Here is a 27,427-nt window from a genome sequence, read left to right on the forward strand (position 1 = left end):
ACAGAGAGACAGAGAGTCAGAGAGTCAGAGAGACAGAGGCAGAGAGTCAGAGAGACAGAGGCAGAGAGTCAGAGAGACAGAGTAAGAGAGACAGAGACAGAGAGACAGAGAGTCAGAGAGACAGAGAGGCAGAAACAGAGAGACAGAGAGTCAGAGAGACAGAGAGGCAGAAACAGAGAGACAGAGAGTCAGAGAGACAGAGAGGCAGAAACAGAGAGACAGAGAGGCAGAGTCAGGGAGTCATAGAGACAGAAAGTCATAGAGACAGAGAGTCTTATTTTGAAGTCGGTCACATCCTGTCTCACCATCACAGGTAAAGGTGAGCGGTTCTCTGAAGTGCTCACTGATGACGGTGATCTTCACGCTGACCCCCAGACCCTGGTGAAGCTCCTCCAGACCGACGGACGGAGACCAGACGAAGCCGCCGTTCTTCAAGCTGTCGCTGTGCGGGTACGCCGAGCGCAAGCTGTAGAAATACACAAGAGTACTGTCAGTACTGCAGTACTACAGGTACGTCTGGGCTAGTATTCTCAGCTTCATGTAATGAAAGTATGAGTAGTAAAAGTACACAAGTATTATCAGCTTTCATTCGTGCGTGCGCGCGTGTGTGTGTGTGTGTGTGTGTGTGTGTGTGTGTGTGTGTGTGTGTGTGTGTGTGTGTGTGTGTGTGTGTGTGTGTCACTTACACGTCCAGCATGTGACAGAAAGCTGCCACCTCCTCGTCTCTCTCCTCAGACACCTGGAACAGTTCGTATCCAAACCCGTTCATCCTGGAGCCCAGAGACACCTGTCAATCACACGCACAGCCGTCCAATCAGAGGAGAGCTCCCCAACATGACGAGGTCATAATGTAAACAACAGACCCCTCGTTCACAGCTGGTTGGTGTTGACACACAGGAGTCATGTGACGTACTTATTTTAACCTTTTTCTTTTTACAGTGTAACCGCAGGGTCTTACCGGGTCTGCAGAGACGCGCCGTTGGTTCTTGTTGCTCTTGGGAACCGGTACGTACGTCCTGGGCGGGACTTGAGGGGGGAGGGTCTTACTCCGAGCCACGGGCTTCCCCGATTGGTCCCCGTTGGCCCGCCGACCTCGGGGCCCCTGGCGGCTCCCGTTGAGTCGGGACAGCGAGTCGTTGATGTTGTCGTAGTTCAGCTCTCCCGAAGTCACTTTGGGCAGATCCACGTCGGGCGTGAACAGGTTCACGTCGCGGGGCACGGGGGACCCTCGAGGGGGCAGGAAGGGGTTCTCTGACCCCGACGACGCGGGCACGGGGTTTCTCGGGGGGAGGGCGGGGGGGACATCGTCCGGAAGAGAGGGGAAGAAGCCCTTAGAAAGAAGTTCCGAACCAGATCCGAGCGAGTCCCCGGGGCTGGAACCGGGGCAGTCCCTGAACTTGCTGACCTCCGGACTGTCCAGGATGTACGGGGACTCTTTGAAGAAGCCTCCCTGAGGAGGGAGCGCCCTGGTGGGCACGAAGTACGGAGACCGTGACCCTCCAGGCTGGTTCAGGGACGGGTCGGAACCAGAGAGGCCCCTCAGCAGGCCCCCCCCTGCGGGGGCAGGAACGGGCTGGCTGGGGGTGGGTCGCGGTCGTTCGATGGTGGGATTCGGGGTCTTGGAGCGGGTCGGCGTTTTGGAACCGGTCTGGCTGGGTTCTGTGGTTCCGCTCTTGTCCTGCTTGAGCCTGGAGAGGGCGTCGTACTCCATCTGAAGGGCCTCGGCCAGGACCAGCTCCTTCTGACTGAGACCCAGAGCCTCCAGACACCCCCAGCCCGCCTCGCTGCTCTCCTTCTGGGTCTGAGCCGCCGACATGATGCCCGATCTGCTGCTAGAGGAACCAGTGAGGACACATGGAGCTGCTGAGGATCAGCTGAGGACAGAGAGAAGATCACATTATAGAACATCCAGGATATAGAACATCCTGGTATTTTTTGGCGTACTTCATTTGACATACGTATTGTTGTACAGATATTGGGAACGCTCGCTTCCTCCGCCCGTCGGCAGTCGTAGAATTATAAAATGCAGAAATTTAACTGCACAACAGCTGCTAGTAAAGACAATAAGGTCAGCGACGCCCTTAATCCATTATCCGTGTTGAATTAACCCGGTAGGTCACGTCGCGACTGCTGAGAACCAATCAAGTAGTCAACGTGGGCATCTACATCAGGACCCGGACGTTTCACGTATTCAAAAGGTCTCCATTTTAGGGGTTCTTGAAAGCCAGAGTAGAGTGAACGCTCGGCCTAAACGTAGATAAAATATATAAATACATGCGTTTTAAAACGAAAAACGTACGAGTGTGGATGTATCCTAAAGATATCCAGAGACCAACAAACCTGCAGCCGAGTGTGAAAGGGAGGAAGGAAACAAGACGAACACAATGAGGAGGGAGGGAGGAAGGAAGGAAAGGAAGAGGAAGTGAAGCTGTGAGGCGGTGAAACCAGCTGAGACCTGATCAGGAGGACTTCATTGGGGGGGGTTTGTTCAGAACTTTATGCGATAAATAAAATGTTCAGCAGCGTTTTCTTTACCTCTATAAGCTCCACTACACTGATACCGGATCAATACTCATTAGTAGTACTCATTAATACGCATCAGTCTGTGAATTACTGCTTAAGTGTGATACTAATGACCTGCTTCACGTCAGCAGACTGCTGTCTGATGGTCTGGTTCAGTCGTCTCCATTTCAAACCCCAGGGAAGGGGGGGTTGTTATCATCCACACACAGAGGGGGGGGAGGGGAGGAGACGGATGATGGGGGAGGGATGTCATTATGTAGCCCCCCCCCATATAGACACCACAAACCAGCTGTGTCCCACTTCCGCTGGTCTGTAGGGCTTCGGATGGTGTCAGAAAAAACGAAATAAAGCGATTCATCGGATTAAAGGAAGTAGTTTTTTGTTTTTTTAAATCAACTTGTATCAAATATAACTCGTGTGCGGCCAGCGGAAGAGCAAACCGTTTCATTTCCGATCTATTCATTAATTTATTCATAAACAGATTTACATAATGACCCAGCTGATCTCACATAATATAAATAAACCATAATATTGAAAACAGCCCTTTAACAAATTCATAATGTGACTCCTGAAACTGTCCGACTCACAACGACAAGCAGAACCGGGCCGTCACCATCTTGGATTTTTGCAACCAGCGAACAGGAAGTGGCCATATTTGGACTGCGAATTAGCGACGATGAGTCGCTGTACAACCTAAGTACAACCGAAAGTTGGATAAGACATTTTATTGGCAACCTTAACATTACAAATACCTTTTTTATGGACTGAAAACACAGGGTTCAAGTTGTAAGACGAAAACACGGACGACTCTGTCAATCACTGTGTAGCCCCGCCCCTAAATCATCCCCTGCTTTATGGTGTGTTTGACTCTAAATGGAGCATAATGTACTAAATGAACATCATGCTGTATTGAAGAAGACTGTAAATTAGATTTAAATTTAAAACGCACTGTGAAAGGGTTAAAGTTATTAGACGAAAACACAGACAACATCGTGGTAGAGACCTGTCAATCACTGTGTAGCCCCGCCCCCAAACCATAATGTACTAAATGAACATCATGCTGTATTGAAGAAGACTGTAAACTAGAGATTGAGACCATAAACTCATGTTTACAATGTTTACTGAGGGAATAAATCAAGAGAGAAGTAGAGTCATTTTAGACTAGACTTCTATACAACCAGAGGAGTCGCCCCCTGCTGGACACTAGAGAGAATGCAGCTTTAAGACACTTAACACAGCTCCATCTGGAGACACAAAACCTGTCTGTGTCTCTGAGATTTGGTGAATCCAGCTGCATTAAAACACAGTGAGGATCACAGAGACAGCAATCTTTAAAAACAAACTCGTCTCATTCTTTAAGTGTCTCCCTAGAACACCTGAAGGGGAAAGAAAAGAAAAATCCACCTGTCCTGGAGGGGGGAGGGGGGTAGACAGGTGTATATGACGTCATAACAAAACAACCGCTACGTCATTGCACTTGTTATGCCTGATTGTTGTGTGTCGTTGCCGTTGAGCCTTATTTCACTTTTTTGTTGTTTGTGTGTCCGAGCATCTCTGTGACAGCGGCAGCAGCTGCAGCGCCTCCAACCAGACTCCGTTCAAAGAGCCGAGTGTTTAAACGTGGCCTCCTCCACCCGCACACTGCCACGGAGGGCGGTGGTGAACAAACCCCGGACCAACTTCTGAATGTTTAAACCACAATATAGAGCATTAACATGCGTTACGTGTGCGCCGAATACACCTGCAGGTCATGAAGACTTGCAAAAAGCCCAAAGTCGTGTTCGAAAAACGACCAAAGCCGCACAAACAAGCGGGATTGTTTTTAATTGTGGGTTTTTTAAATGGGATTTGGTTTTCTGACATTTCTTTCCGAAATAAACGCAGTCCCTACGGCAAGAGACATGCGTCAGGTTGTGATTTAAAACCAAAGCTAACGTCAGCTAGCTTCGTCCCCAGGTGTGGGGGGGGGGGAGAACCCTTACCTGAGTCTCGCGCTACGGTCGCGAGGAGCGGGCGGCGGTTGCCATTTTAAAGCGGTTTACTTTCCTGGCAAAAAAAATATAAATAAAATCCCATCAAGCCTCCTTTAAGTGTGGAGTCGTTGTCGGTGTATCCAGATTAACAGTCGGTTGTTCCAACACATTCAGCCGGTAGAACCGGATCACCGGCCCCGCTGTGTGAGCCTCTGTTTACGGGTTAAAGACTGTACGAGGCTCCGGTGTCTCCAGTGAACCCCCGGTCTGTAGCGAGCTGGTCGGCTGTGCGTCAGCCTCTCTTCAGCAGCTGCTCGGGACGCAGCGGCGTCAAGTTACACACCAACACCCTGTGAACAACACTGGACACTTCCGGTCACATTTTCAAAATAATTATTTTTTTCTCTCCTCTTGCCCCCACCCCTTTTTTATTAAAAGTATTTTTGTTTGTGTTCATTATTTATGATGTATTATGTATTATTTATTATGTATTATTCATTATTTATTGTTTATTATTTATGTGTGCCCCATATTATTACTACCTAACCTCCTTAACTGATCACACTAAAGATGGATATATTTTATATAATAATATATAAAATATATATATACTACATATATGAATTATGCAAATATAAACATCTAAATTTACTACAATTTAAATAATGTATCACATTAATTTCGTACGTACATCTGTCATGTGATCAGAGTTCTATAGTCACTATTAATTAAAAGGGGGAATTATTAATTATTTACTGTTTTTTAATGTGAAAACAAAGTGAAAGGACTTCCGGTGACACTCGGACTCATTCTGTGTGACTTGACGGAGCTTCAGTGCAGAGAGAAAAGAGGAGAAACAGCGACACCTGGTGGACAAAACCTTCACCACAGAGAGGAGCTCAGCGAACACTCCACCACCATAGAAGAAGAGACAAAACAAATCAACTTAAAATGAGAAGTTTCTTTAACATATAAACCATAAACTACGGTTGAACGTGTGTAATTTGTCGCTTTGTTTCTCTACTTTCCTTCAGTAATAAATATCCTAACAGAAATAATAAAATAGTATAATTCAGACACCAAATCAATCATTTACGTGACAGAACGTGGATTTGTTTTTCTGTCCTGTCGGTCATTATTGATCCACAGCTGAGCCCTAAATATTGGTTTCGTCTTCGGGGTCGTGTGCAGATTAGTTCAGCTGATGTTCTGAACAGTTCCAACATTAAACTAACTTCATGCTTCTATTGTAAAACACGTGACACTGAAACAGGAAGCTGATTCTGCTCTGGAGGTTTAGTCGTTTCTTTCTATTTTAGTTGAATTTTCAACTTTATTTATTTACTTTACTCTTATTACTACTGTGTTCTATTTTGCACCGGCGTCAGTGATATTTCTTTAGAACTTAATAATTGTTTTTCTATTGTTCATATTTGTATTCTACTGTTTGTTGTTGTTCTTCATGTTGTCATCTTTCATGAAACTCTGGCACAAGAATTTCCTTCATGATTAATAAAGTTCCATCTCATCAACACAGAATAAAGGTTCCTTGTGTTAACTTCAATACAAACTATCTTATCTTGTGTTAAGTCAACAAGTAGCTTGTTTACTGTGAAGTATTGTTTATAAAATGTCCCATTGTCTTTCACTTTTTATACATCTATGTTTTTCTATGTGTTGCTTTTTATAATGTTATTTTGTAATTGTATTGAAACTGTGTGTCACTGCTTTGTGTCTAATGCTTCAGATGTGATGCAACAAATACCGATAAAATAAAACAACTTTGTCGGTGATATTGCAGGTTATGAACAAAATAAATAAAGCACCAAAACAGCAGCAGTTCTGTCCTTTATTGTCTTCATGTCAACAAACACATCACCGCTGCAGCTTCTACTTTTATCTGAACATGTTAATCAGAACTTCACGAGCTGCAAACAAGTCAAAAATACAAATAAAAATAAGTCTGTTTTAGATTTGACTCTTCTTTTATACAGTTAAAAGTCTAAAGTGCTCTATAATCAAGACATTACAAATGATTCCAATGATTGTACAACATTCACTATCAACAATTTAATAAAAAAAACGTCCAAATGTAAGGCTTCAGTTACACTTTGATGTGTGCGAGGAGGTCGTGGGGTAAAAACAATGTATTTATATATATATATGGTGCAGCCGAAGCCATAATGATCTCATATTCACAACAAGACGTCTCATTGTAAGATGCTCTCTTGTCTTCATTAATCGCAGGCGTGTCACAATTAACAGTGAAACATCTCGAGGTAATTTAGAACTAAATTAAATGTAATAATCTCAAAATGACAAGAAAAACAAAGTTCTGCACTTTGTAATAATGTGATATGAAAGATACGTTGTTACGACTTCCATAAAAGTAAAAGATGAGCATGTTTTAATTAAAAGAGAGAAATATTTTGTGAGTATTATTATGACTTCTGTGTATTACATGTATTATATTCTCTCTCCAGTACAGCCGCTGTACAGTAAATCTTAACGACACAAAGCAGAAGTTTCCTTTCACATATTAACGACAGACGTGTTAAAGACGAGATTCAGGCACAGCTTGTGTTCCGCCGGTCGTTTCCTTTGACACACAGGAAGTTATTATTTCTACATCCTGGACATCAAAGAGAAGCAGCACTGTTTTTTTGGAGACGTTCTCGTAATTATACGATAGAAGAGCTTCTGTGATTAGAACAACACGAGATCATGTGTTGTTGTTGTTGTTGTTGTTGTTTTTTGGTGAATGCGGTTCATTTCTGTCTTTTTTTCTGCGTCAAAAAAAGTACAAATTCACCACTCTAGATCCTAAAATTGTGAGATTTGTGACTTTTTATCAGGTGATAACAGAAACAAATCTCCAAATTATGATGTCATTTCTCATGATCACAACTTCTGTTTATCATATAATTTAGTTAGGGTTAACACATTTTATTAACTATTCATAATTATATAATATGGAAGTTGTAATAAGGAGAAGAATCTCATGATTATTGTTTCCATGTCATATAAATATAACTAAGCGAGATACAAATCACATAATTATGAGATTTATTTCTTGTAATTTGACTTTTGTATACCGTAATTATAATTATTTAGCATTTATTCCTGTAATAATGATATTTAATTATATCCGTGTTGATAATTACGACCTCCGTGTCTGATAACCATGAGTTGGCATCTCAAGAAAAGGTAATTAAACGTAACTATATGTGTCTAGTAATGAACATTTACAAATTACAAATCGTTATTTCACTTTCATGAAAATCTGCTTCCATCATTTTTATGACCAATAATAAGTCTTTTTTATTTTTGATTACGTACACAGTAGAAAGAAATCTTCTTAGTAATTAGTTATTAGACTTGAATCTCGTACTAATTTAATATTTTCTTGGAATAAGACGTAACGAGCATCATAATAACGAGAAAAACTTGTATCTTATAATTTCGAGAGTGTCGTATTTATGACTTCTGTTTCTTATAATTATGACTTCTGCATATTGGAGTTATGACTTCTGTATATCGACTTAAGCATTTTGTAATTACTATTTCTGCATTGCGTAATTATGATTTCTGTACATTGCGATTATGGCTTCTGTATGACGTAGTTATGACTTCTATATTTCTTTAAAATGACTTTGATTGACAGAAGATGTCCTCATTTACGAGATCTTTTCTCGTAGTTATGAGAAAACTTTTCCCAAACATCTTTCTGTGATACGTCAGGAGACAGTAACTGATAACGAGTCAAATCTCAGTCCTTCCTTCTGAGCACAACGATGCTGAACAGTCGTCCACCAGGTGTGGAGAGTCAGGTGATCCATCCCATCATGAACGGTGCGTCCAACACGCTCTCAGGTGTGTTCACTCTGATCCGCCGCTTCTTGTTGGTCTCGAGTCTCCTGAGAGACATCGCAGCTCTTCTGTCCGGCATCTGGACAGTGTGTCCCCGGAGAGTCCTTATTGCGTCAACAGAGTGTCCTCAAAGTGTCCTTGATGTGTCCTCAGTGTGTCTCCAAAGTGTCCTCAGTATGTTTGTGTCAGCAGAGGGTCTTCAGTGTGTTTGTGTCCTCAGAGTGTCTTCAGAGCGCCCTCAGTGTGTTTGTGTCATCCGAGTGTCTTCAGAGCGTCCTCAGTGTGTTTGTGTCTTCAGAGTGTCTTCAGAGCGTCCTCAGTGTGTTTGTGTCATCAGAGTGTCTTCAGTGTGTTTGAGTCCTCAGAGTGTCCTCAGTATGGTTGTGTCCTCAGACTGTCCAGTGAACATGTGGACGGTCTCCTTCTTAGTTTGCTTTGTCCTGCAGGACAGCAGCTGTCTCTACACTTCCTTCTCGTCTTTACTATGAAACGACGTCCGTCTCAGATTTTCCTTCACTTTGACAAACTCCGGAGCTTTCAGGTTTTCCTCCTGCTCCTTCTCCTGCTGTTTGTCCAACTGCAACACCGAGAGACAAAGCGTTAAAGACAGCAACGAGAGACAAAGCGTTAAAGACAGCAACGAGAGACAAAGCGTTAAAGACAACACTCTGTGTTGTGTGTGTTGTTGTGTGTGTCTGTTGTGTGTCTGTTGTGTGTGTGTTGTGTGTGTCTGTTGTGTGTCTGTTGTGTGTGTAGTGTGTGTCTGTTGTGTGTGTTGTTGTGTGTCTGTTGTGTGTGTGTTGTGTGTGTCTGTTGTGTGTGTGTTGTGTGTGTCTGTTGTGTGTGTAGTGTGTGTCTGTTGTGTGTGTGTGTAGTGTGTGTTGTTGTGTGTGTTGTGTGTGTTACCTCGTCCAGTTTCTGGTGTCTCTTCAGAAGCTCCGCCTCCAGAGGAGAAATCTTCTTGCGAGCTTCTTCTTCCTGTTTCCTCTGTTTGATCAGCTGATCTCTTTTCCTGGACTCCAGAACTCTCTGCAGCTCCGGCTTCGTCTCCACAGTCGTCCCGCTGCCTCTGAACACACACACACACACACACACACACACACACACACACACACACACACACACACACATTATATTCACATATCAGACCACAGACATTATGATCGACTGACAGACACTGATATCGATCAATACATCACCTCAGCTCGTACAGTATGACAGCTAAAAACAGCTAAGCTGAACAAAGGTCAACCTTTTACTATGTACAGAGTTTTGTTTGTGTGTGTGTGTGTGTGTGTGTGTGTGTGTGTGTGTGTGTGTGTGTGTGTGTGTGTGTGTGTGTGTGAATAAATATAACAGTGTGAAATCATTATTTTTTTCCTTCTTGTTGTATCTGAATGAGAGAACTGTGTTTCTGTGTTTCCTCCAGCAGAGGGCAGTATGTTACATATAAAACTGTGAACAAACACATGTGTTTCTGCACACACACACGCTATGTGTGCAAGTCTGTACGTGTGTGTGTGTGTGTGTGTGTGGTGTGTGTGTGTGTGTGTGTGTGTGTGTGTGTGTGTGTGTCTGCGACATGCAGAAATTTCACATGTAAAAAACGTAAATTTCTTCACTTGTGATGTAATTTTACACAAAGTTACGTGTGTTTTTTACTTTGTACTTTGTTTCTTTGTGTCAGTTTTATTTGTGCGTCTGCTTCATAATTAGTATGTTTTCTCTTCGTGCTCAGCTTGAAGTTGTGAGTTCAAGTTTCGGTTGATTTGTGTAACAGCTGATGAGTGTGTTTCATTTGCCTCTGGGCTTCCTTTCAGCTTCTTTTTTTCCTCCTGAATGATAAAAACTGAAGAGGAAAAACAACAAAACAACAAAACCTCGACCTTGTTTCTTTGCCCACAGTGTCGACGCTCTGAGTGTGAATGAGCGACTGTGCGGAGGTGAAAACTTTCCCAGAGTCCTCGGCGTGCAGGCCTGCGAGGTGGGAGGCTGTTGCTTAGCAGCATCCGCTCGTGTCTTCAGAAACTTTACACGACGAGACGACGGGCGATAAAAAAAAACAAACAAATACCGCTCTCTGATTGGCCAGCTCGAGGCAGCCAGCTGACCGTCCTGATGGCCCTGAGGCTAAATTCTCCTGAGGGACCGTTTGAATCAGTATATACAGAACAGAATGAGGCACAAACAAGCAACATTTATTCAGTGAATATTAGTATTAACATAAAGAAGATGTCACAGTGACTAATATTCACTTCTTGTATACAGTCGATGGTATACATAGTATTTAATGTATAAAAGGAAATCGTGGGAGTCTGAATGGTGCGGCTGATAATTTACAGGTGTTATGCTTAGTGTTATATTTTATTATTTTCTGCATTTTATATATATATATTTTTAACAATTTACCATAAACTCATGTTTACAATGTTTACTGTCAAGTGACAGTAGGGTAATCTTCTCATAGACTTCTATACAATCTTCTTTTTGCAACCAGAGGAGTCGCCCCCTGATGGACACTAGAGAGAATGCAGCTTTAACACATTAAAGCATTGGCTTCCCTTTTCAGCTGACTGATTTATGCTCTATGACTTGGCTGAATACTTGATGGTTGATATTTAGTAAGACATTGCATCTGTATTGCCCAGTATGCCCTGCTAATCAACATTTTAATTTCAATATTTAATCAAAACGTTGTAGTTAAACATTGATTGAGAGATGAGATAATCTATAAAATAGTTTTGTAATAAAACTATGTGTGCCTATGAGGAGTGTCATCACGCCCACATATTGTCTCGACTGTGCACACGGTCATCACTTTATAAACACCGTCGCCTTTTGGCGTTTTATCAAATATAATAAATAGTTACGTGAGCATGAACCACGCTTTGTCAGACAGTCACAGAACAGCCCTGGAGGTGGCTGGAGAGCAAGACACGATGAGAGAGGTGCACTGTGAATACTTCACTGCAAGTACAAGTACTTTTGAACATTGTTGAGGAAAGAGAAGACAAGCTGATGATCTGGAGCGATAATGTGTTTCCTTCAGTGACTCAGCAGCAGGACGTGAGAAAATATTTTTAATGCCGTAGTGATTTTAGAGAGGCAGAGAGATTTTGTCCTTAAATGTTCCCATTTTCTAAAATGATGTCCCTGACATTCAACAAAAGTTCTCACTTTATTAAAAAATATCTTGACTTCCCCTGAAAATAAAAAACTATCTTAGACTTCTAAACATACAGTATGTCCTCATATTCCACAATATCCTGGCACTAAAAGAAGTCATCACTATGATAAAACGTCCTTGGTTTCTATTAACAATTCCCAACTGACTAAAAATGTCACGTACCAAAAAAGTTCTTGCTTTCTAAAAAATGTCCCCACTTCTCTCCCCAAAACTGTCTTGATTTTCCACAGATGTCCTTGTTTCCCCACAAATGCCGTTGGGTTTTAAAATGTCATTGCTTTCCAAAAATGTCTTCTCAAAATATATCCTACTATTCGATAATACATGCCCTCCCATTCCAAAATGTCCCCACTTATCTTAATGTCCTCAATTCCCCAAAATGTCCTCACGTTCCACAATGTCCTTGTGTCCTCACTTTAAGAATAGTGGTCTAAATTTAAAAAAGCAAACTTTCTAATGTCCTCAGTCTCCCAAAAAAAATCCCTTAAACAGTTCCCACTTTCCTCAAATGTCGAAAAAATATCTTCCATTTCTAAACAATTGTCCTCACATTCAAAAATGTGTTCTCTTTCTAAAAAAAATCTTTATTTTCCAACAAATTTCCTTGGTTTCCAAAATGTCCCCTCTTCCCACCACCGTCCTCACATGGGCATGTAGACAAACAATCACACACACACACACACACACACACACACACACACACACGGTTACCGTTTGCAGCTGCTCATCAGCTCTCGGTGAAGCTCCTGGTGACTCTTTGAAGCTTTGACAGGATTCACCAGCTTCTTGGGTTTGATGAGGTCGTCCTCCTCGTCTCCCTCTAGATAGTCGGGCTGGGGGACGTAGCTGGACACCGGGGACGGTTTCCTGTGGACGCCCTCGGACCGGTGCTGCTGCAGGTCTGCATACGCTGAGGCTGAGGACACAATCACGAGGATGCTCAGGTTCAAACTTTAATCATCTCTGCAGAGGATGAACCCTTTAGATTGTACTGACTGCATGATCTTCCCTCTAGCGCCCCCCTCAGGACATCTGTAGTAACACAGTATAGTACAACAGGGACTTCCTCTCATGATGTTTGTCAGAATGAAGCTTGCGTGTTTGGGAACACCATGTTTTCGGGATTTTGTCTGAACCACAGTGTTCATGTCTCCGCCTGTCCGTCGTCCCCATTTGTCCGCCAGAAGAAAGGACAGATTAACAGGCATCTGATCCGAGTCCTCAGATATTCTGGGAGACAGAGATCAGATGTCATACAGTTCACCTCACACAATGACCTCTTTCTCAAGCGCAACCAGAGACCAACGTCCGCTGCTGCTTCATATTTCACAAAAATAAAAATGAGCTCTGGGTGCAGCACCCGGCCACAAGTATGTGGACAGCTATCTGGAACACCCCCCCCCCCCAGCTCTTCTGGTTTCAGACTTTCCTCCAGATGTTGAAGCTGCTGCAGAGATTTGCTCAGACTCCAAAACATCAGTGAGGACCGACGCCGATGTTGCGGGATGTCCGGTTTTAAATGTCCTCAGGTAGACTTTACCATGATGACGCCTTGCAGTGGATGAAAACTAATGTTTCACCAAATCTGCAACATGCAACTTGATATCATTTCCTCCCACATGAATGTTGACACATTTAACTAAACGAAAGAAACACCATGATTGTGACCAAAGAACGAGCATGAATCTCGCACACTGACAGTTGTCTTCTCTCCTACAGTTGATCTGGACTCGACTTGATTTAATCTCAGAGTTTCTGAGTAGAGATGATTCAACAGGAGGGCCGATGCAGGAAGTCTGGACGGACTTTGAGACATGCCGTGGTTTCATATTGATCCGAGACAGGACGTGCAAACTAAACCCACTCTGTCGTTTATCGACGTTTCTATGAGTGCCTGTTATCTGGTTACAACTGTAAGCTGTGATAACTCTGTGAGAGGAAGACCGTCTGACTCCACCTCAGCCAGGAGGAAACGTGATCATGTTTCACAGTAACATCAGAACATAATGTATTTTCTCTTTAATCCATTCATCCTGAGAATTAAATCACACTGAAGTTACTAAATCAGATCAAACCTGCTGCTGCAAAATCGCTCAAAGCATCTTAAACCTTGTGACCAAATCTGCACTCACACTCCAGAGTGTTAACTATACATGGCTCTTTACATTTCTAGATTTACACTGATTACACCGACTATAATAATATTCAAAAAATGTAAAAATAATTACACATTTATTTGAAATTAATCCAAAATCTACATAATGCTTTACATTTGTGTTACATTTTCACACTGAATAAAAACTGGTGATTTTTTTTTTTAATTGTACATTTAATCATTCAAACAGAGTTGATGACGTTTGAACACAGCAGGTTGAAGTCTGCGTTCCTCTTACATAAACACTCAGGTCACATCGTGACATGTTGCAAAACACAAAATAGTTTGAACTGTACAGCTATCGATCCGCTCCGAGAAAATCAATCCTGCTTTTACCATTGAGCAAACATCAGAAAGCGCTGACCAAACCAGGTCTAAAACACCTCAGCAAATTGGACCAAACCAGGATTAAATCAACAGAGAATGTTTGACCAAACCAGGATTAAATCAACAGAGAATATTGGACTAAACCAGAACTAAAACATCAGAGAATATTGGACCAAACCAAGACTAAAACACCAGAGAATATTGGACCAAACCAAGACTAAAACACCAGAGAATGTTTGACCAAACCAGAACTAAAACACCAGAGAATATTGGACCAAACCAAGACTAAAACACCAGAGAATGTTTGACCAAACCAGAACTAAAACACCAGAGAATGTTGGACTAAACCAGAACTAAAACACCAGAGAATGTTGGACTAAACCAGGACTAAAACACTAGAGATTATTGGACTAAACCAGGACTAAAACACCAGAGAATGTTGGACTAAACCAGTACTACAACACCAGAGAATGTTGGACTAAACCAGAACTAAAACACCAGAGAATGTTGGACTAAACCAGGACTATAACACCAGAGAATGTTGGACTAAACCAGGACTAAAACACCAGAGAATGTTGGACTAAACCAGGACTAAAACACCAGAGAATGTTGGACTAAACCAGGACTAAAACATCAGAGAATGTTGGACTAAACCAGGACTAAAACACTAGAGAATGTTGGACTAAACCAGGACTAAAACACCAGAGAATGTTGGACTAAACCAGGACTAAAACACCAGAGAATATTGGACTAAACCAGGACTAAAACACCAAGTCTTCAAGACTCCACATTCCTTTAATTCTGATGAGAAGGTGTTTTATTACATAACAATCCCAGCAAAGTAAGTTGATCTGAACTCCTACTCAAATGAAATGTATCTGCCAACAGTGATTTCATCTTCATCCTACGCTCCACATCCACCTCACACTGTTTTAATATTTTGTTAGCGCCACGTTGCTCTCCAACACATGACTCAAGAGTTGAATTATTCATGAAATGTAAATTATAATATAACTTTAAGGTTGGCATACTTAATTCACATCACTGCACACCCCAACAAATTTGTAAAAGCCTCATTGCCAAGTCCTAAAATAATAAAATCACGTTAAATGCATTTTTTTATGAAATAATAGATTCTGAGGTATATGAATGATTGACTTCTTAAACCCGCAAATAGTAATTTATTCATAAATATGTATTTACATGACAGTAAAACAATTTTTGTATTTGCTTTATTCTGCTAACACACATTTCCACATATTCAACAAATACACAGATTAAATTTAACATAAAGCGCTGACATGCAGACAAATCTATCAAAATAACACAAATTATAAACAGCTGATAAAAAAGTGAAACACTAAAAGTTAAAATGACAGAGCAGAAGAGAATAAAAAACACCACACACACACAACAACAAACAAAATAGTGCTGCACACACTGCAGCAGAAAATAACAATAATAGTTATCTACAATTTAAATAAGTAAGAAAATGCTTCAGGAGGATCCAGTCCGTCCTCCTCTGCTTCTTACCAGACTTCACCATCCCCTCCCGGGCTGTGGTGGACCACTCGGGGCTAATGCTTGTCCTCTGAGCCATCTGATCCATCTGATCCAGATCCAGGTCCAGGTCCTGGTGATCCTCATGTGTTTCAGTCTGAGTGAACCTTCATGCTCTCTGTAGAGGAGCAGCAGCGCTCCACTCCTCCCGACTGAGTCATGCCGAGTGTGAAACAGCGGTCACATGATCCTCCCAGTGTTTCCCTCCTCCTCCTCCTCCTCCTCCTCTTTGTGAAGATTTCTGACAACCTGTTCTCAGACTTTTCCCACGCTGCTGTCTTCAGGTTTTGGTTTGAAATTAAAACTGTCAACAAGTGAAAGTCTGAAGATGGTGGAGGTGAAAATTCACAGTGTTCAAAAACAACAGGGTTCATCCTCTGGGGAGAATGAATGTGCTCAGCGTATTACAAGTCCTCCAAATTAAAAGACAAAATACGTTGTTTGTTCATGACTGTTTAAGGTTTGAAACCACCGTGAACTTTGTGAGGCTGAAAATTACCTTTTGAATGGAGCTATGCTAGCAGTTTCCCCCTGTTTCCAGCCATTGTGCTAAGCTAGGCTAAACACATCCTGGACCTCTCTCTGTATGGACATACAGAGATGAAACGAAGGCTACATTCACATTCACACTTAATGCTCAATTCAGTGTCTTAAAACCTGCATTCTCTCTAGTGTCCATCAGGGGGCGACTCCTCTGGTTGTATAGAAGTCTAGTCTAAAATGACTCTACTTCTCTCTTGATTTATTCCCTCAGTAAACATTGTAAACATGAGTTTATGGTCTCAATCTCTAGTTTACAGTCTTCTTCAATACAGCATGATGTTCATTTAGTACATTATGCTCCATTTAGAGTCAAACAGACCATAAAGCAGGGGATGATTTAGGGGCGGGGCTACACGCTGATTGACAGGTCTCTACCAGACGTATATATGGCGTCTCTAGGTCACTCCTCCTCAGTCCAAATATGGTCACTTCATCAGGACGTCACCCATTGGTTTGTGGACTGCCGTCATGAAGCCTCGAGTTCGGCGATTTCGGCGTCACCTTCTTGGAATACGGCCGTCGCCAATGACGTAGTGACGTAGTGACACCGTATACGCCTCTGGTCAAAGATAGCCCCGCCCTAAAGCACACTCTACTTTATCGCCATTTTCTCAAAGACATCTATACAATCTGACTTCTTTTTCGCCCCCTGCTGGTCAGTAGAGAGAATGCAACGTTTTAAGACAACCAATCACAGGTCGGTTCTCTGACGGTAACCTGAGAGGGACAAACTTACCTCGGCCGTTTGGGTGCTTTCCATTTTTCACACACTGCTGCTTCGGTGGAGGCTCGTGGTCGATGTTATACGCCTTCTGGAAAACCACAGAAGAAGAAAAAAAGAGAGAGAATAAGGAGGGAGGACACATGACGCTGAAGCTCTGAAGATGGTTTCATCAGTTTGTGTCGGACGAAGAGAAACCTGAGAATAATTCAGAAGTCATTGTTCTTCTGGCAACTTTATTACCCACAATGCAACTGGACCAAACGTTCGATTTGGGGAAGTGGAGTGATGTATGTTTTTCTCTCAGTGTACTTGATTCTGTACTTCTAGTTATCTAGTATTCAGAGTATTTTGGAGTATTTGGTGTTGTACATCTTCTTGAGTCGAGCTCAGCCTGCTTCTCCTTCTTCCACTCTCACCTCCTTCCCTCCTCTCTCCTAACCCTTCTCTCTGATCCTCCCCCAGCTCTCTCTCCTCCCCCTCTCTCCTCCACCCCCACTTCTCTCTTCTCTCACCTCCTCTCTCCTAACCCCTCTCTCTTTCTCCCCTTCTACTCTCTCCTCTTCCTTACCACCTCTCCTCCCAGTTCCATCTCCCCCTCCTCTGTCCTCCCCCTCTCTTTTCCTCCCCTTCCTCTCTCTCCCCCTCGCCCCCTCCTCTCTCTTCATCTCTCTTCTCTCTCCTCCTATCCCTCATTCCTCTCTGTCTTCCTCCTCTCTCCTCTCCCTCCCCCTCCTTTTCTCCTTCTCTCTTTCTATCCCTCGTTCCTCTCTGTCCTCCTTCTCCCCCTTTCCTCTTCCTCCACCTCTCTCCTTCTCTCCTTCCTCTCTCTCCTCTTCCTTACCACCTCTCCTTCCCCTTCTCTCTCCCCCTCCTCTGCCCCTCCTCTTTCTCCCCCTCTCCCTCCTCTCCCTCCTCTCTCTCTCCTCCTCTTTCTCCCCCCCTGGTGTTTCTCAGCTGCTTGTCTCCTTTCAGACTCCAGGTCAGTTGGACGGCGTCCTCTCTGACTGAATGGACTTTGTGTTAGTTGCTAGGAGACTTCATCAGGCTTCAACATGGTGACAAGGCCCTCACTGTCTCCCCCCCTCACCCCCTCACCCCCCCTCACCCCTCAAGTAGGAGGAGGGGGTCTCTGGAGGTTGTTTACTGCAGGATGAAGATTTAATGAATGATCCTTTTCTCCTAAACTGGTCCCAGTCCGTCCAGCAGGATGTTAAATGACCAGTTCAACATGCGGAGAAATCTTCTTCTTCTTCTGATGATGATGATGATGATGAGGATGATACAGGTGTCACCATGACGCCCACATCAGGTCAGTTTTATGAACGTGTGGTGCAGCATTAACAGACTAAACGTCACACGGTGGTTGAAACCACTGATCTAAATAAGACTAAACTCCACAGCTGAGGTGAGATCAGCTGACGTGGGATTTGATCCTGCGACCCTCGGGTCTCTGATCCTGCGACCCTCGGGTCTCTGATCCTGCGACCCTCGGGTCTCTGATCCTGCGACCCCTCGGGTCTCTGAACCTGCGACCCTCGGGTCTCTGATCCTGCGTGGTTCTGCAGGTTGAATCAGGAGCAGAACTGACCTGAGGACAGTCTGACCCCTGCTGGACGAATGGAAACATTACACCTCCGACTGTGAAGGGAAATCAGCGGTCTGAGGGTCCAAATCTGGCCCCCGAGCAATGATATTATAGTTTAATCTTAAACTACAGATAAAAGATTATCTTCAATCTCAGTTTACTTTAAATGCAGAAAGATCTTTGATCAGTTCACAGGAAAAAGAAACGGCTCATAAAACAAACAAAAACAAAAGGATCGAGGCACAACACTTCTTCTTAAAGCTGAAGTTAAACCTGAAGACTTTAAATAATTACGCGTACAACCGTCCAATCACAGCTCAGCAAACAGAGCTAATCTCAGCCGACGAGTCAGCGTTTCTTCTTCTTCTTCTCTGGTTTCTTTTTCAAATTCATTTTAGTATTTAAAAAGTAATCAACTGCTAAAGAAGCATTTTTTAAAGGTGAAGATGAAGTTATTAAAACGAGCTCCGCCTTTCAATCAGCTGCAGCATGAACGAGATGAATACATTAATGCATCAATAATCACATATTTCAACACTTTTGTACTCTTACTGCGGTAACATTTTTGAATGCAAGACTTTTACTTTGAAAACAAACTATTTCTACACTTTTAGTAGTTTACTTCTTCTTCTTCTTCTTCTTCTTGACGTTTCAGTATTTTTAGCCGCAGGGATTTTGCTGTGATCCTAATCTGGTTCAATCTGGATTCAACCCACTGAAGACATCAACACTACAAACACCACTGTATTTATTTAAACACCTTTCTTTCTGTTTCTGGACAGGAAGCTGTGCGCACGCGCGCACACACACACACACACACACACACACACACACACACACACACACACACACACATATATAGGGCATCAGGCTGCTCCTGGTTCTGTCACCTCTTCTTCTTGTTAATGAGCAGTGTTACGTAACGGCAGCTGAAAATAGTCCCGTTGTTATTTACTCTGTCAGAGCTCATTCACTCACACATGAGTTCACGAACTGACCGAGAACCTGCCGACGGGATCTGAGCTGTGATTGGCTGAGGCCGAGGCCGGTCAGCGAGGCTGATTGTGTTAATATTATAATCATGACGTAGAGATACTCCAATATTATAATTTGCTGTGTGTTGAATCACCTCCTGTAAAAACGAACTTCATCACTGTCAATCTCACCATGGCTCTTAATCTAATCTAGATATATATTAAAAAAATCTCATTTATGTCTGTAAATTATTAATATTTTCAGCTAATATTTTGACAAATACACAAACTTTCAGGAATAATGGTAAATATGTTCACACTTTCTCTTTATTTGTCTGTTTTCTTTCCATATGTCTATAAAAAACAACTATGTATATATATAAACAACTATATATATATATATGTATATGTATAAAAACAACTATATATATATATAAACAACTATATTTATGTATATGTATAAAAACAACAACTATATATATATATATATATATATATAAACACCAACTATATATATACACATATATAAACAACAACTATATATATATGTATATGTATAAAAACAACTATATATATGTATATGTATAAAACAACTATATATATATATAAACACCAACTCTACATATATATACACATATATAAACAACAACAACTATATATATGTATATGTATAAAAACAACTATATATATATATGTATAAAAACAGCAACTATATATATATATATATATATGTATATGTATAAAATCAACTGTGAGAGATAATTTGCTATTTTCCTCGGAAAAACTTTGATATGTGTATATATATATATATATATATATATATATATATATATATATATACACATACATATAAAACAATGCCCCTCAGATGTGATACAATCCCAACCTATCACTGCCTGAAGTGAGCTATTGCTTTTATTAAATGGTCATCAAGTATGGCAAGATTAAAGTTATAGATATTTTCCAATTTAAATAGTATTTTTCTTCTTCTTGTATTTTGGGTTCCTGGCAGCTTCAGACTTTGTTAAATTGACCAAAATGAGAAGTCAGACATCCGGCTGAATAAAAAGACTCCATGAATCACTGAGGGCAGTTTAAAAGCTGCTCAACAAGAACACAAACGAATGCAGAGAAAGTCAATAATAATGCACCCAAATGAACAACGGACCGTTTAAAGCTAATCTTATGAAACAAGACAACACTATATCTTTATTAATTATCCCACTGAAAACCAAGTCGTCATCACTGACATCATCCAGGCCTCCCTCCGAAGCCACGCCCCCAAAATTACCACAATGAACGTAACACGTATTTGGTTTTAATTTAGTTTGAAGTGATCCACAGATCCAGATTGCATATCAACACACACACACACACATATACACACACACACACACACACACACACACACACACACACACACACACACACACACACACACTCTGCAGTTTTTAGTTTAGTTCTTAGTTTAATATTAATTAATTCTAGCGCTTTGGAATAAAGAATGTACTTTAAGAGATTAATAAAGTCAGTTTCTCTGGTGTGAAACGGCTGCATGATGAGTCTGGATGTGAGTCTGCAGCTTCTCGTCTCTCCACCTGCTGCTGCTGACGGGAAACTCCACTAAAAATAGACCCGTGAGTCGATCAGAGCGGGACGTCACGGCCACACATGACCCGTGTCCCGGCACCCTGCTGTCAGCTGTCACCGGTCACTGTGGCAACAAACACACCCAAACACGCCCACGTCAACAGGTGTGTTGCCCCCCCGCCCCCATAGCTCAAATAGTTCGAGGAATCCACAAAGAAGAGCGAGGTCAAGTTCAAGTCAGTACACATTCAAGGTACTTGTATGCTGTTTATGTCTCTACTTCACTACAGCTTCAGTTACTTTACAAATCAACACATTTAGAAAACCTTAAATGTTGAAGAGTTTATAAAATCTGATGTTTTGTTATAAATGAAACTACATATTTAACCTATACCTGTAATTAAGTATAACTGAAACAATTAGTTGATTAATCAATTAGTCAATTGACAGAAAGTTAATGGGAAACTACTTTTGATTGATTAATTTTTCCTGTAAAAAATCTTTCATTGTTCAGATTTGCTGCTTTCCCTTTGAATAATGATAAAATATTTGCAATAATGTTAATGTTAATGTATTCATAATAATGTTAATAATGTACATGTATTATAAATAATGTTAATGTATTAGTAATAATGTTAATGTTAATGTATTAATAATAATGTTAATGATGTACATATATTATAAATACTGTAAATGTATTGGTAATAATCTAAATTAATGGGTAATGATATCAATAGTGTTAATGTATTTATTATAATGTTAATGTATTAGTAATAATGTTAATGTATTAGTCATAATGTTAATAATGTTAATGTATTACTAATAATGTTAATTTATTAGTAATAATGTTATTTTTTTAGTAATAATGTTAATATTGTTAATGTATTAGTAATAATGTTAATAATGTTAATTTTTTAGTAATGATGTTAATGTCTTAGTAATGATGTTAATCATGTTAATGTATTAGTAATAATCTTAATTTATTAGTAACAATGTTAATAATCTTAATTTATTAGTAACAATGTTAATAATCTTAATTTACATTAATGCATAAGAAATAATAATCTAAAGAGAACATGTAGTAGTACAACAGTTCCAGGGGACACTTTCGTATGTAAAATACTTTTACTACATTTTCCTGGTTTCACTGGAACTTTTAAAGTCACATTTTAAATGCAGGAGTTTTACTTACAAGAGAATCTTTTTTGCTTATATGGTATTTTTATAGCAGTAAAGAATCTGAATCCTTCCTGGTTTCATTGATATGAAAACAGTGAACACAGTTACTTACAGGATACTTTTCAGTCACTCAGCAGCTCATAATACCTATAATACCATCCCATAATACCAACTCAGTGCCTAGCCTTCACTAAAGTAACGTTAAAATATGAATACAAATAAATAAATAAAGCTGCATGTGTTTGTGTCTGTAGTTAGTGTCTCCTTTAAAATTTTGCAGAATAATCCATCAGCAGTCTGGCAATGGGTGTGCAGACAACTATCACTGCAACGTATCATACAACAGTTCCCATGACATCCTGCAAAAAAGTTACTACTCATTTTTCGGGTGTTTTCCTACAAAACTCCAGCAACACGTGTCCATTTCAGCTCATTACATGCATACAGTAAAAATAAATTCTGTCTCCAAAGGGAAACAACTCAATCATATTTAGTTACTTTGTTTTGTTTAGCCAAGAAAACTACTTGATTCAGTTTAGGAAAAAGTCGTGGTTTGTGTTAAAATAACTACGGAAACTCCCGTTCTGCCAAGTGAAACCAATCTTGTCTTAAAACTTGCATTCTCTCTAGTGTCCACCAGGGGGCGACTCCTCTGGTTGTATAGAAGTCTAGTCTAAAATGACTCTACTTCTCTCTTGATTTATTCCCTCAGTAAACATTGTAAACATGAGTTTATGGTCTCAATCTCTAGTTTACAGTCTTCTTCAATACAGCATGATGTTCATTTAGTACATTATGCTCCATTTAGAGTCAAACAGACCATAAAGCAGCAAAAAACAACATGGCGATGGTCGTAATCCAATATGGCGAAAGCAAAATCACCAAACTCATGGCATCGAGACAATGACTATGTCCACTTCTCATAAACAGTGTGTGGTTACATCCCAGAATATCTTTAATCAGATGGTCACAGTGTCACGTTCTCAATGTGGATTTAAATATAGCTCTGCAGCATGCAAGGGGCTCACGGAGAGATTTCATGCGGGATCAAACTTTATGAGTTTATAAGAAATCTCTTCTCCGACCTCGTCTGCACATCAAATGATAACACACTGGGTCCAGACTCATAGCTTGAGAAACTCTATCATAAGGCATAGCTGTAATTTAAAGGCTTGTCTAGCTATGCTGTAAAAATAACATTTAAAATCTCATCATTCTAACAATGTCCTAAAAACAAAACTATGACTTTAAGAAGTCATAATACTGACTGAATATCTCATTAAACAAATCTAGTACCTCACTATTTTGACTTAGAGAGTCATGAATTTGCTATAAATCATTTATCAAATAACAACAATATTCACATTGTTTAGCATTGTTAACATCTCAACAACTATCGGACGGATTGTGATTAATGTGGTTCATCATTCATGGTCCCCTGAGGACGAACTGTAATAACTTTTATGATCCGCTGACTTTTCATCAGGCCAACATTTCATTGTGTCTAAGTCTTTGATTTCTGACCAAACACCTGCAGAACTAAAGACGTTCACATCAGCCTCAGCTGTACTTTGTGTTTACCGATAATTAGCCAACGCTAGCATGCTAACATGTTAAACCGAGATGATGAACATCGTAAACATTATACCTGCTGACCGTCTGTTAGCATGTTAGCATGCTGATGCTAGCGTTTCCCCTCAGTCTGCAGTTGCTTTTAAATAGTTTGATTGACTGACTTTTCCTGTATTTGTTTTGTATCTTGTGTGTGCTGTTTATTCTAGACGTCATTGTAAATGAGAGCGTGCTCTTAATGAACTAAATAAAGACTGGATGAATACATTGAAGAGTCTTCAGCTGGTCGTTTTCAGCTCTGATTAAACCTAAAGTCCAGATTCATCAGGTCAGCGTGTGTTTCCGTTTCTGAACAAACTGGAAACCAAAAGGTTGAAGAAGTACTCAGACCTGCTACTTTAGTAAAAGTACTTCTACCACAGTGTGAAAAAAACTGCTGTTAAAAACACACAAATATCAGCACCAAAATATACTCATTATGCAGAATAATATATACATTATGTAACTGTATGATAATAATTGATGCATTCATGTGTTCATCACTTTAACGTTGCAGCTAAAGGTGGAGCTCATTTTAATTATACTGCTGGACAGTTTTTATCTAACATAATTAATACTAGGTCGTTATATTTTGCATTATTAATCTGCAAAGTAACAGAAGCTGTCAGATAAATTAAGGACAATATTTCCCTCAGAGATGTAGTGGAGCAAAAGTATAAAGTAGCATAACAGGGAAATATTACAGTAAAGCAAACTTGTACTGAAGTCCAGTACTTGAGTAAATGTACTTGGTTACATTCCACCACTGATAACCAGGCTGTAGATAAAGTAAACATTTGACTGTAACACTGTCAAACTATATTTAGACCAGTGACTGACCTTCTTTCCATACGCAGCTCCCATTCTTCCCAGTCCTCTGCAGCAGGTTCACAGTCCACCCAGCCCTGCTTTCTTTCTGCCCTCTGTCCTCTCCTGCACTACTTATTTTTTCCCAGCAGCCCCGGCCGCCTCTTCCTCCTCCTCTTCCTCTTCCTCTTCCTCCTCCTCCTCCTCCTCCTCCCGCCACCTGGCAGCCTAACAGCCCGGTCGCTGGGGTCTTTTAGCCCACCGAACCGTGAAGCAGCTTCATAACAGCAAACCAAAACTGAGCCGGGGAGGAAAGAGTAGAAGCTGAAACAATCGGAGTGTTTGACTGTGAGAGACTGGAGGAGGTGGAGGAGGAGGAGGAGGAGGTGTCCCAGTGTCCCAGCCACCTGTTACTGCTTGACTCTCTGCTCTCAGCTGTGAGGAGTTAAGATGCTCTGATTGGATTATTGTAATTAAAGGTGACAGTGAGAGAGAGAGAGACAGCAGAGCAGTAAAGTTCTCTCATCTACAGGACAAAAGATAGTCCTGAAATAATGTTTGTGTCGCACTTCTACCGCTCTGAGGGGAGAATCCACAAAAGGATTCAGGCGGCCTTTAGGCCTTTAAACTCTCAAAGCGGTCGCAAAAGGTCAAAACACACCATCAACTGCGCCACCAAATGAAGCTCTAGCCTAAGTTCAGTCAGGAAGACCATACTCTCGCATGCCTAAACCCGTACTTTATTTATTATACATCTGCCAATCAGTCCTCACGCTTCATTATTTCCTTGCTGTTATTGTTCGGGGCTGTTGGTCACGATATCAGCTGGTCTCTTCTCTCCAATAGCACAACGACACAATTACATCGTTGGCCAATCACCTTGCTGCTGTCTCTCTTAAATATGATCGTCTCTCTACCTTCAGTACGTTCGTGCTGCTGTTACGCAACCCTCCACCTCCCCATCTCCGCCCATTCTTTGTGAATCAACCCATGACAGTACTGTAACGAGACTCTAAAAGTCACGTTATAATATTGTCCTGTTAGCTTCGGCTGATATTAGAAGCTTAGCATTGCTAGAGTTTGCCTCATGCTTTGTTTACTGATGGTGCCAAACATCACATGAAGTCTCAAACAATTGTGTTTGTATTAAAAGGTGTATTAGATGACTGTATTTGAGAAGTGGACGTAGTCACAGAAACGTCACCCGTTGGTTTGTGGACTGCCGTTCTGAAGCCTCGTTGTTCAGCATTTTGACCGTCGCCATCTTGTTTTTTTGCAACCAAAAGTGACACCAGAGGGTGGAGCTAAGTACAACCGAAAGTTGGATAAGACATTTTATTGGCAACCTTAACATTACAAATACCTTTTTTATGGACTGAAAACACAGGGTTCAAGTTGTAAGACGAAAACACGGACGACTCTGGCAATCACTGTGTAGCCCCGCCCCTAAATCATCCCCTGCTTTATGGTCTGTTTGACTCTAAATGGAGCATAATGTACTAAATGAACATCATGCTGTATTGAAGAAGACTGTAAACTAGAGATTGAGACCATAAACTCATGTTTACAATGTTTATTGAGGGAATAAATCAAGAGAGAAGTAGAGTCATTTTAGACTAGACTTCTATACAACCAGAGGAGTCGCCCCCTGGTGGACACTAGAGAGAATGCAACTTTAACACATGAAGCATCAGCTTCACTTTAACTTTAACTTAACTTAAAATTCTGGCCATATCTTACACATTGGACATTGTATGTACTTCTTTGAGTATTAGGTAATCGTTTTCTTTCTTATTGTACTTCATTAAGAAAATGTGTTATATTAACATAAATATGTTATGTGTTCATGCTTTGGTTGAATTTCAGGAACGAATTGATTCTGATGTGTTATCGGCCATTAGAGTGCGCTGTTGCTTCACCAAGCAGCCGTGTGACGGACACCAGGACTGAAGCGTGAACATTGACAAAGGCATGGAGGAACAACTGTTTTTGAACTTACTCAACAGCTCACTTGCAGAAGGAGAAGCTATTGGGGGATGTTAAATGCCCAGTTTATGCCATGAGACAAAACAAAAATCTAAAAGTATGACCTTTGGTGTGAGTGGGACCAGTCAGAAGACTCGAGGATGTTTTAAGAACTCCTGGCACAAAGGGGTCGTCAGGGCAACAGACGAGGATGTTAAAGTCCATTAAAGTACTAAAAGTATTCAAACATACTGAGTCTAAAAGTACAGGACTCAGTTAAATAAATATGTAGAAGTTTAGGATGTAAAGTCCCACTAGGTTACTAAAACCATCAATCAATCCAAAACATCTGGTTACCTTCAGATCCACATTAGATATACAAGATGTTCAGAAAGGATATTATTTTTAGTTTTTTATAAACACATTTTTGTCCAGAAACAGAAAGTCTGAGCGGATATTAGAGAAGGAAGGAAGGAGATAAGGAGACAGAGATGTGTTTCTGTGGGTTTAGCATCTAAACACTTTAAACAATCATCTTACACCCTCAGGTTCCGTATTTCTACAAAACAAAAAAATCAGATTCAAAGGACTTTGATAAAAGAAATGATTTTATTCATTTACATTTTATTTTCATGTATTTTTCATAATTACCTCTCGTGTGTTTTTGTCTCGTTTTTAAAAGACGTCTGAACCGATCACAATCTGAAATCACCTGAAGTTCTGTTTAAAAATCGTGAGGAAATTCATTATGTATTTATCATAATTTAAAAATCACAACTGACCCCGTTCAATCCAAATACCGTCCATCTGAGGCCGGACATAATGGAGTCAACACGGATGTCTGAAGACAAACG

The 27,427-nt window shown here is 40.9% G+C and overlaps 2 protein-coding genes across 4 annotated transcripts in view; both read right to left on the bottom strand.

The window, feature by feature from the left end:
• pik3c2b (phosphatidylinositol-4-phosphate 3-kinase, catalytic subunit type 2 beta) overlaps positions 1-4,786 on the bottom strand; it is a 25,367-nt gene extending 20,581 nt beyond the window's left edge. For both annotated transcript variants that reach the window (XM_068722034.1, XM_068722033.1), the window contains exons 1-4: positions 4,506-4,786; positions 959-1,874; positions 687-787; positions 306-466 (exon numbers count right to left, since the gene is read on the bottom strand). In XM_068722034.1, coding sequence (XP_068578135.1) covers positions 306-466; positions 687-787; positions 959-1,816 — 1,120 coding nt within the window. In that variant the 5' untranslated portion in view covers positions 1,817-1,874; positions 4,506-4,786. The remainder of the gene's footprint in view (positions 1-305; positions 467-686; positions 788-958; positions 1,875-4,505) is intronic.
• A 1,539-nt stretch (positions 4,787-6,325) lies between these two features.
• On the bottom strand, positions 6,326-24,825 carry si:ch211-236d3.4 (protein FAM107B). 2 transcript variants are annotated; one of them, XM_068722119.1, is made up of 5 exons: positions 24,642-24,825; positions 16,875-16,950; positions 12,265-12,469; positions 9,273-9,435; positions 6,326-8,943 (listed from the first exon to the last, which is right to left on the bottom strand). In XM_068722119.1, the coding sequence occupies exons 1-5, from the start codon at positions 24,663-24,665 to the stop codon at positions 8,827-8,829; spliced, it is 585 nt and encodes a 194-aa protein (XP_068578220.1). In that variant the 5' UTR covers positions 24,666-24,825; the 3' UTR covers positions 6,326-8,826. The 2 variants fall into 2 exon arrangements, with proteins under 2 accessions (XP_068578220.1, XP_068578221.1); XM_068722120.1 differs by lacking the exons at positions 16,875-16,950; positions 24,642-24,825 and adding an exon at positions 15,569-15,748.
• Positions 24,826-27,427: the final 2,602 nt, after the last annotated feature.

This window comes from Cebidichthys violaceus, unplaced genomic scaffold, assembly GCF_023349555.1.
Source record: "Cebidichthys violaceus isolate CVI_PGR_0920_01 unplaced genomic scaffold, fCebVio1.0.p SCAF_29, whole genome shotgun sequence".
Lineage (NCBI taxonomy): Eukaryota > Metazoa > Chordata > Actinopteri > Perciformes > Stichaeidae > Cebidichthys > Cebidichthys violaceus.

Bases quoted from the DNA above. Each gene is read 5' to 3' on its own strand.
- si:ch211-236d3.4 (XM_068722119.1), bottom strand. From the start codon at position 24,665: ATGGGAGCTGCGTATGGAAAGAAG. The intron at 16,951-24,641 runs GTCAGTCACTGG...GTGGTTTTCCAG, and splicing joins GAGCTGCGTATGGAAAGAAG to AAGGCGTATAACATCGACCA. The intron at 9,436-12,264 runs GTAACCGTGTGT...GTGTGTGTTCAG, and splicing joins CTGATGAGCAGCTGCAAACG to AGGCAGCGGGACGACTGTGG.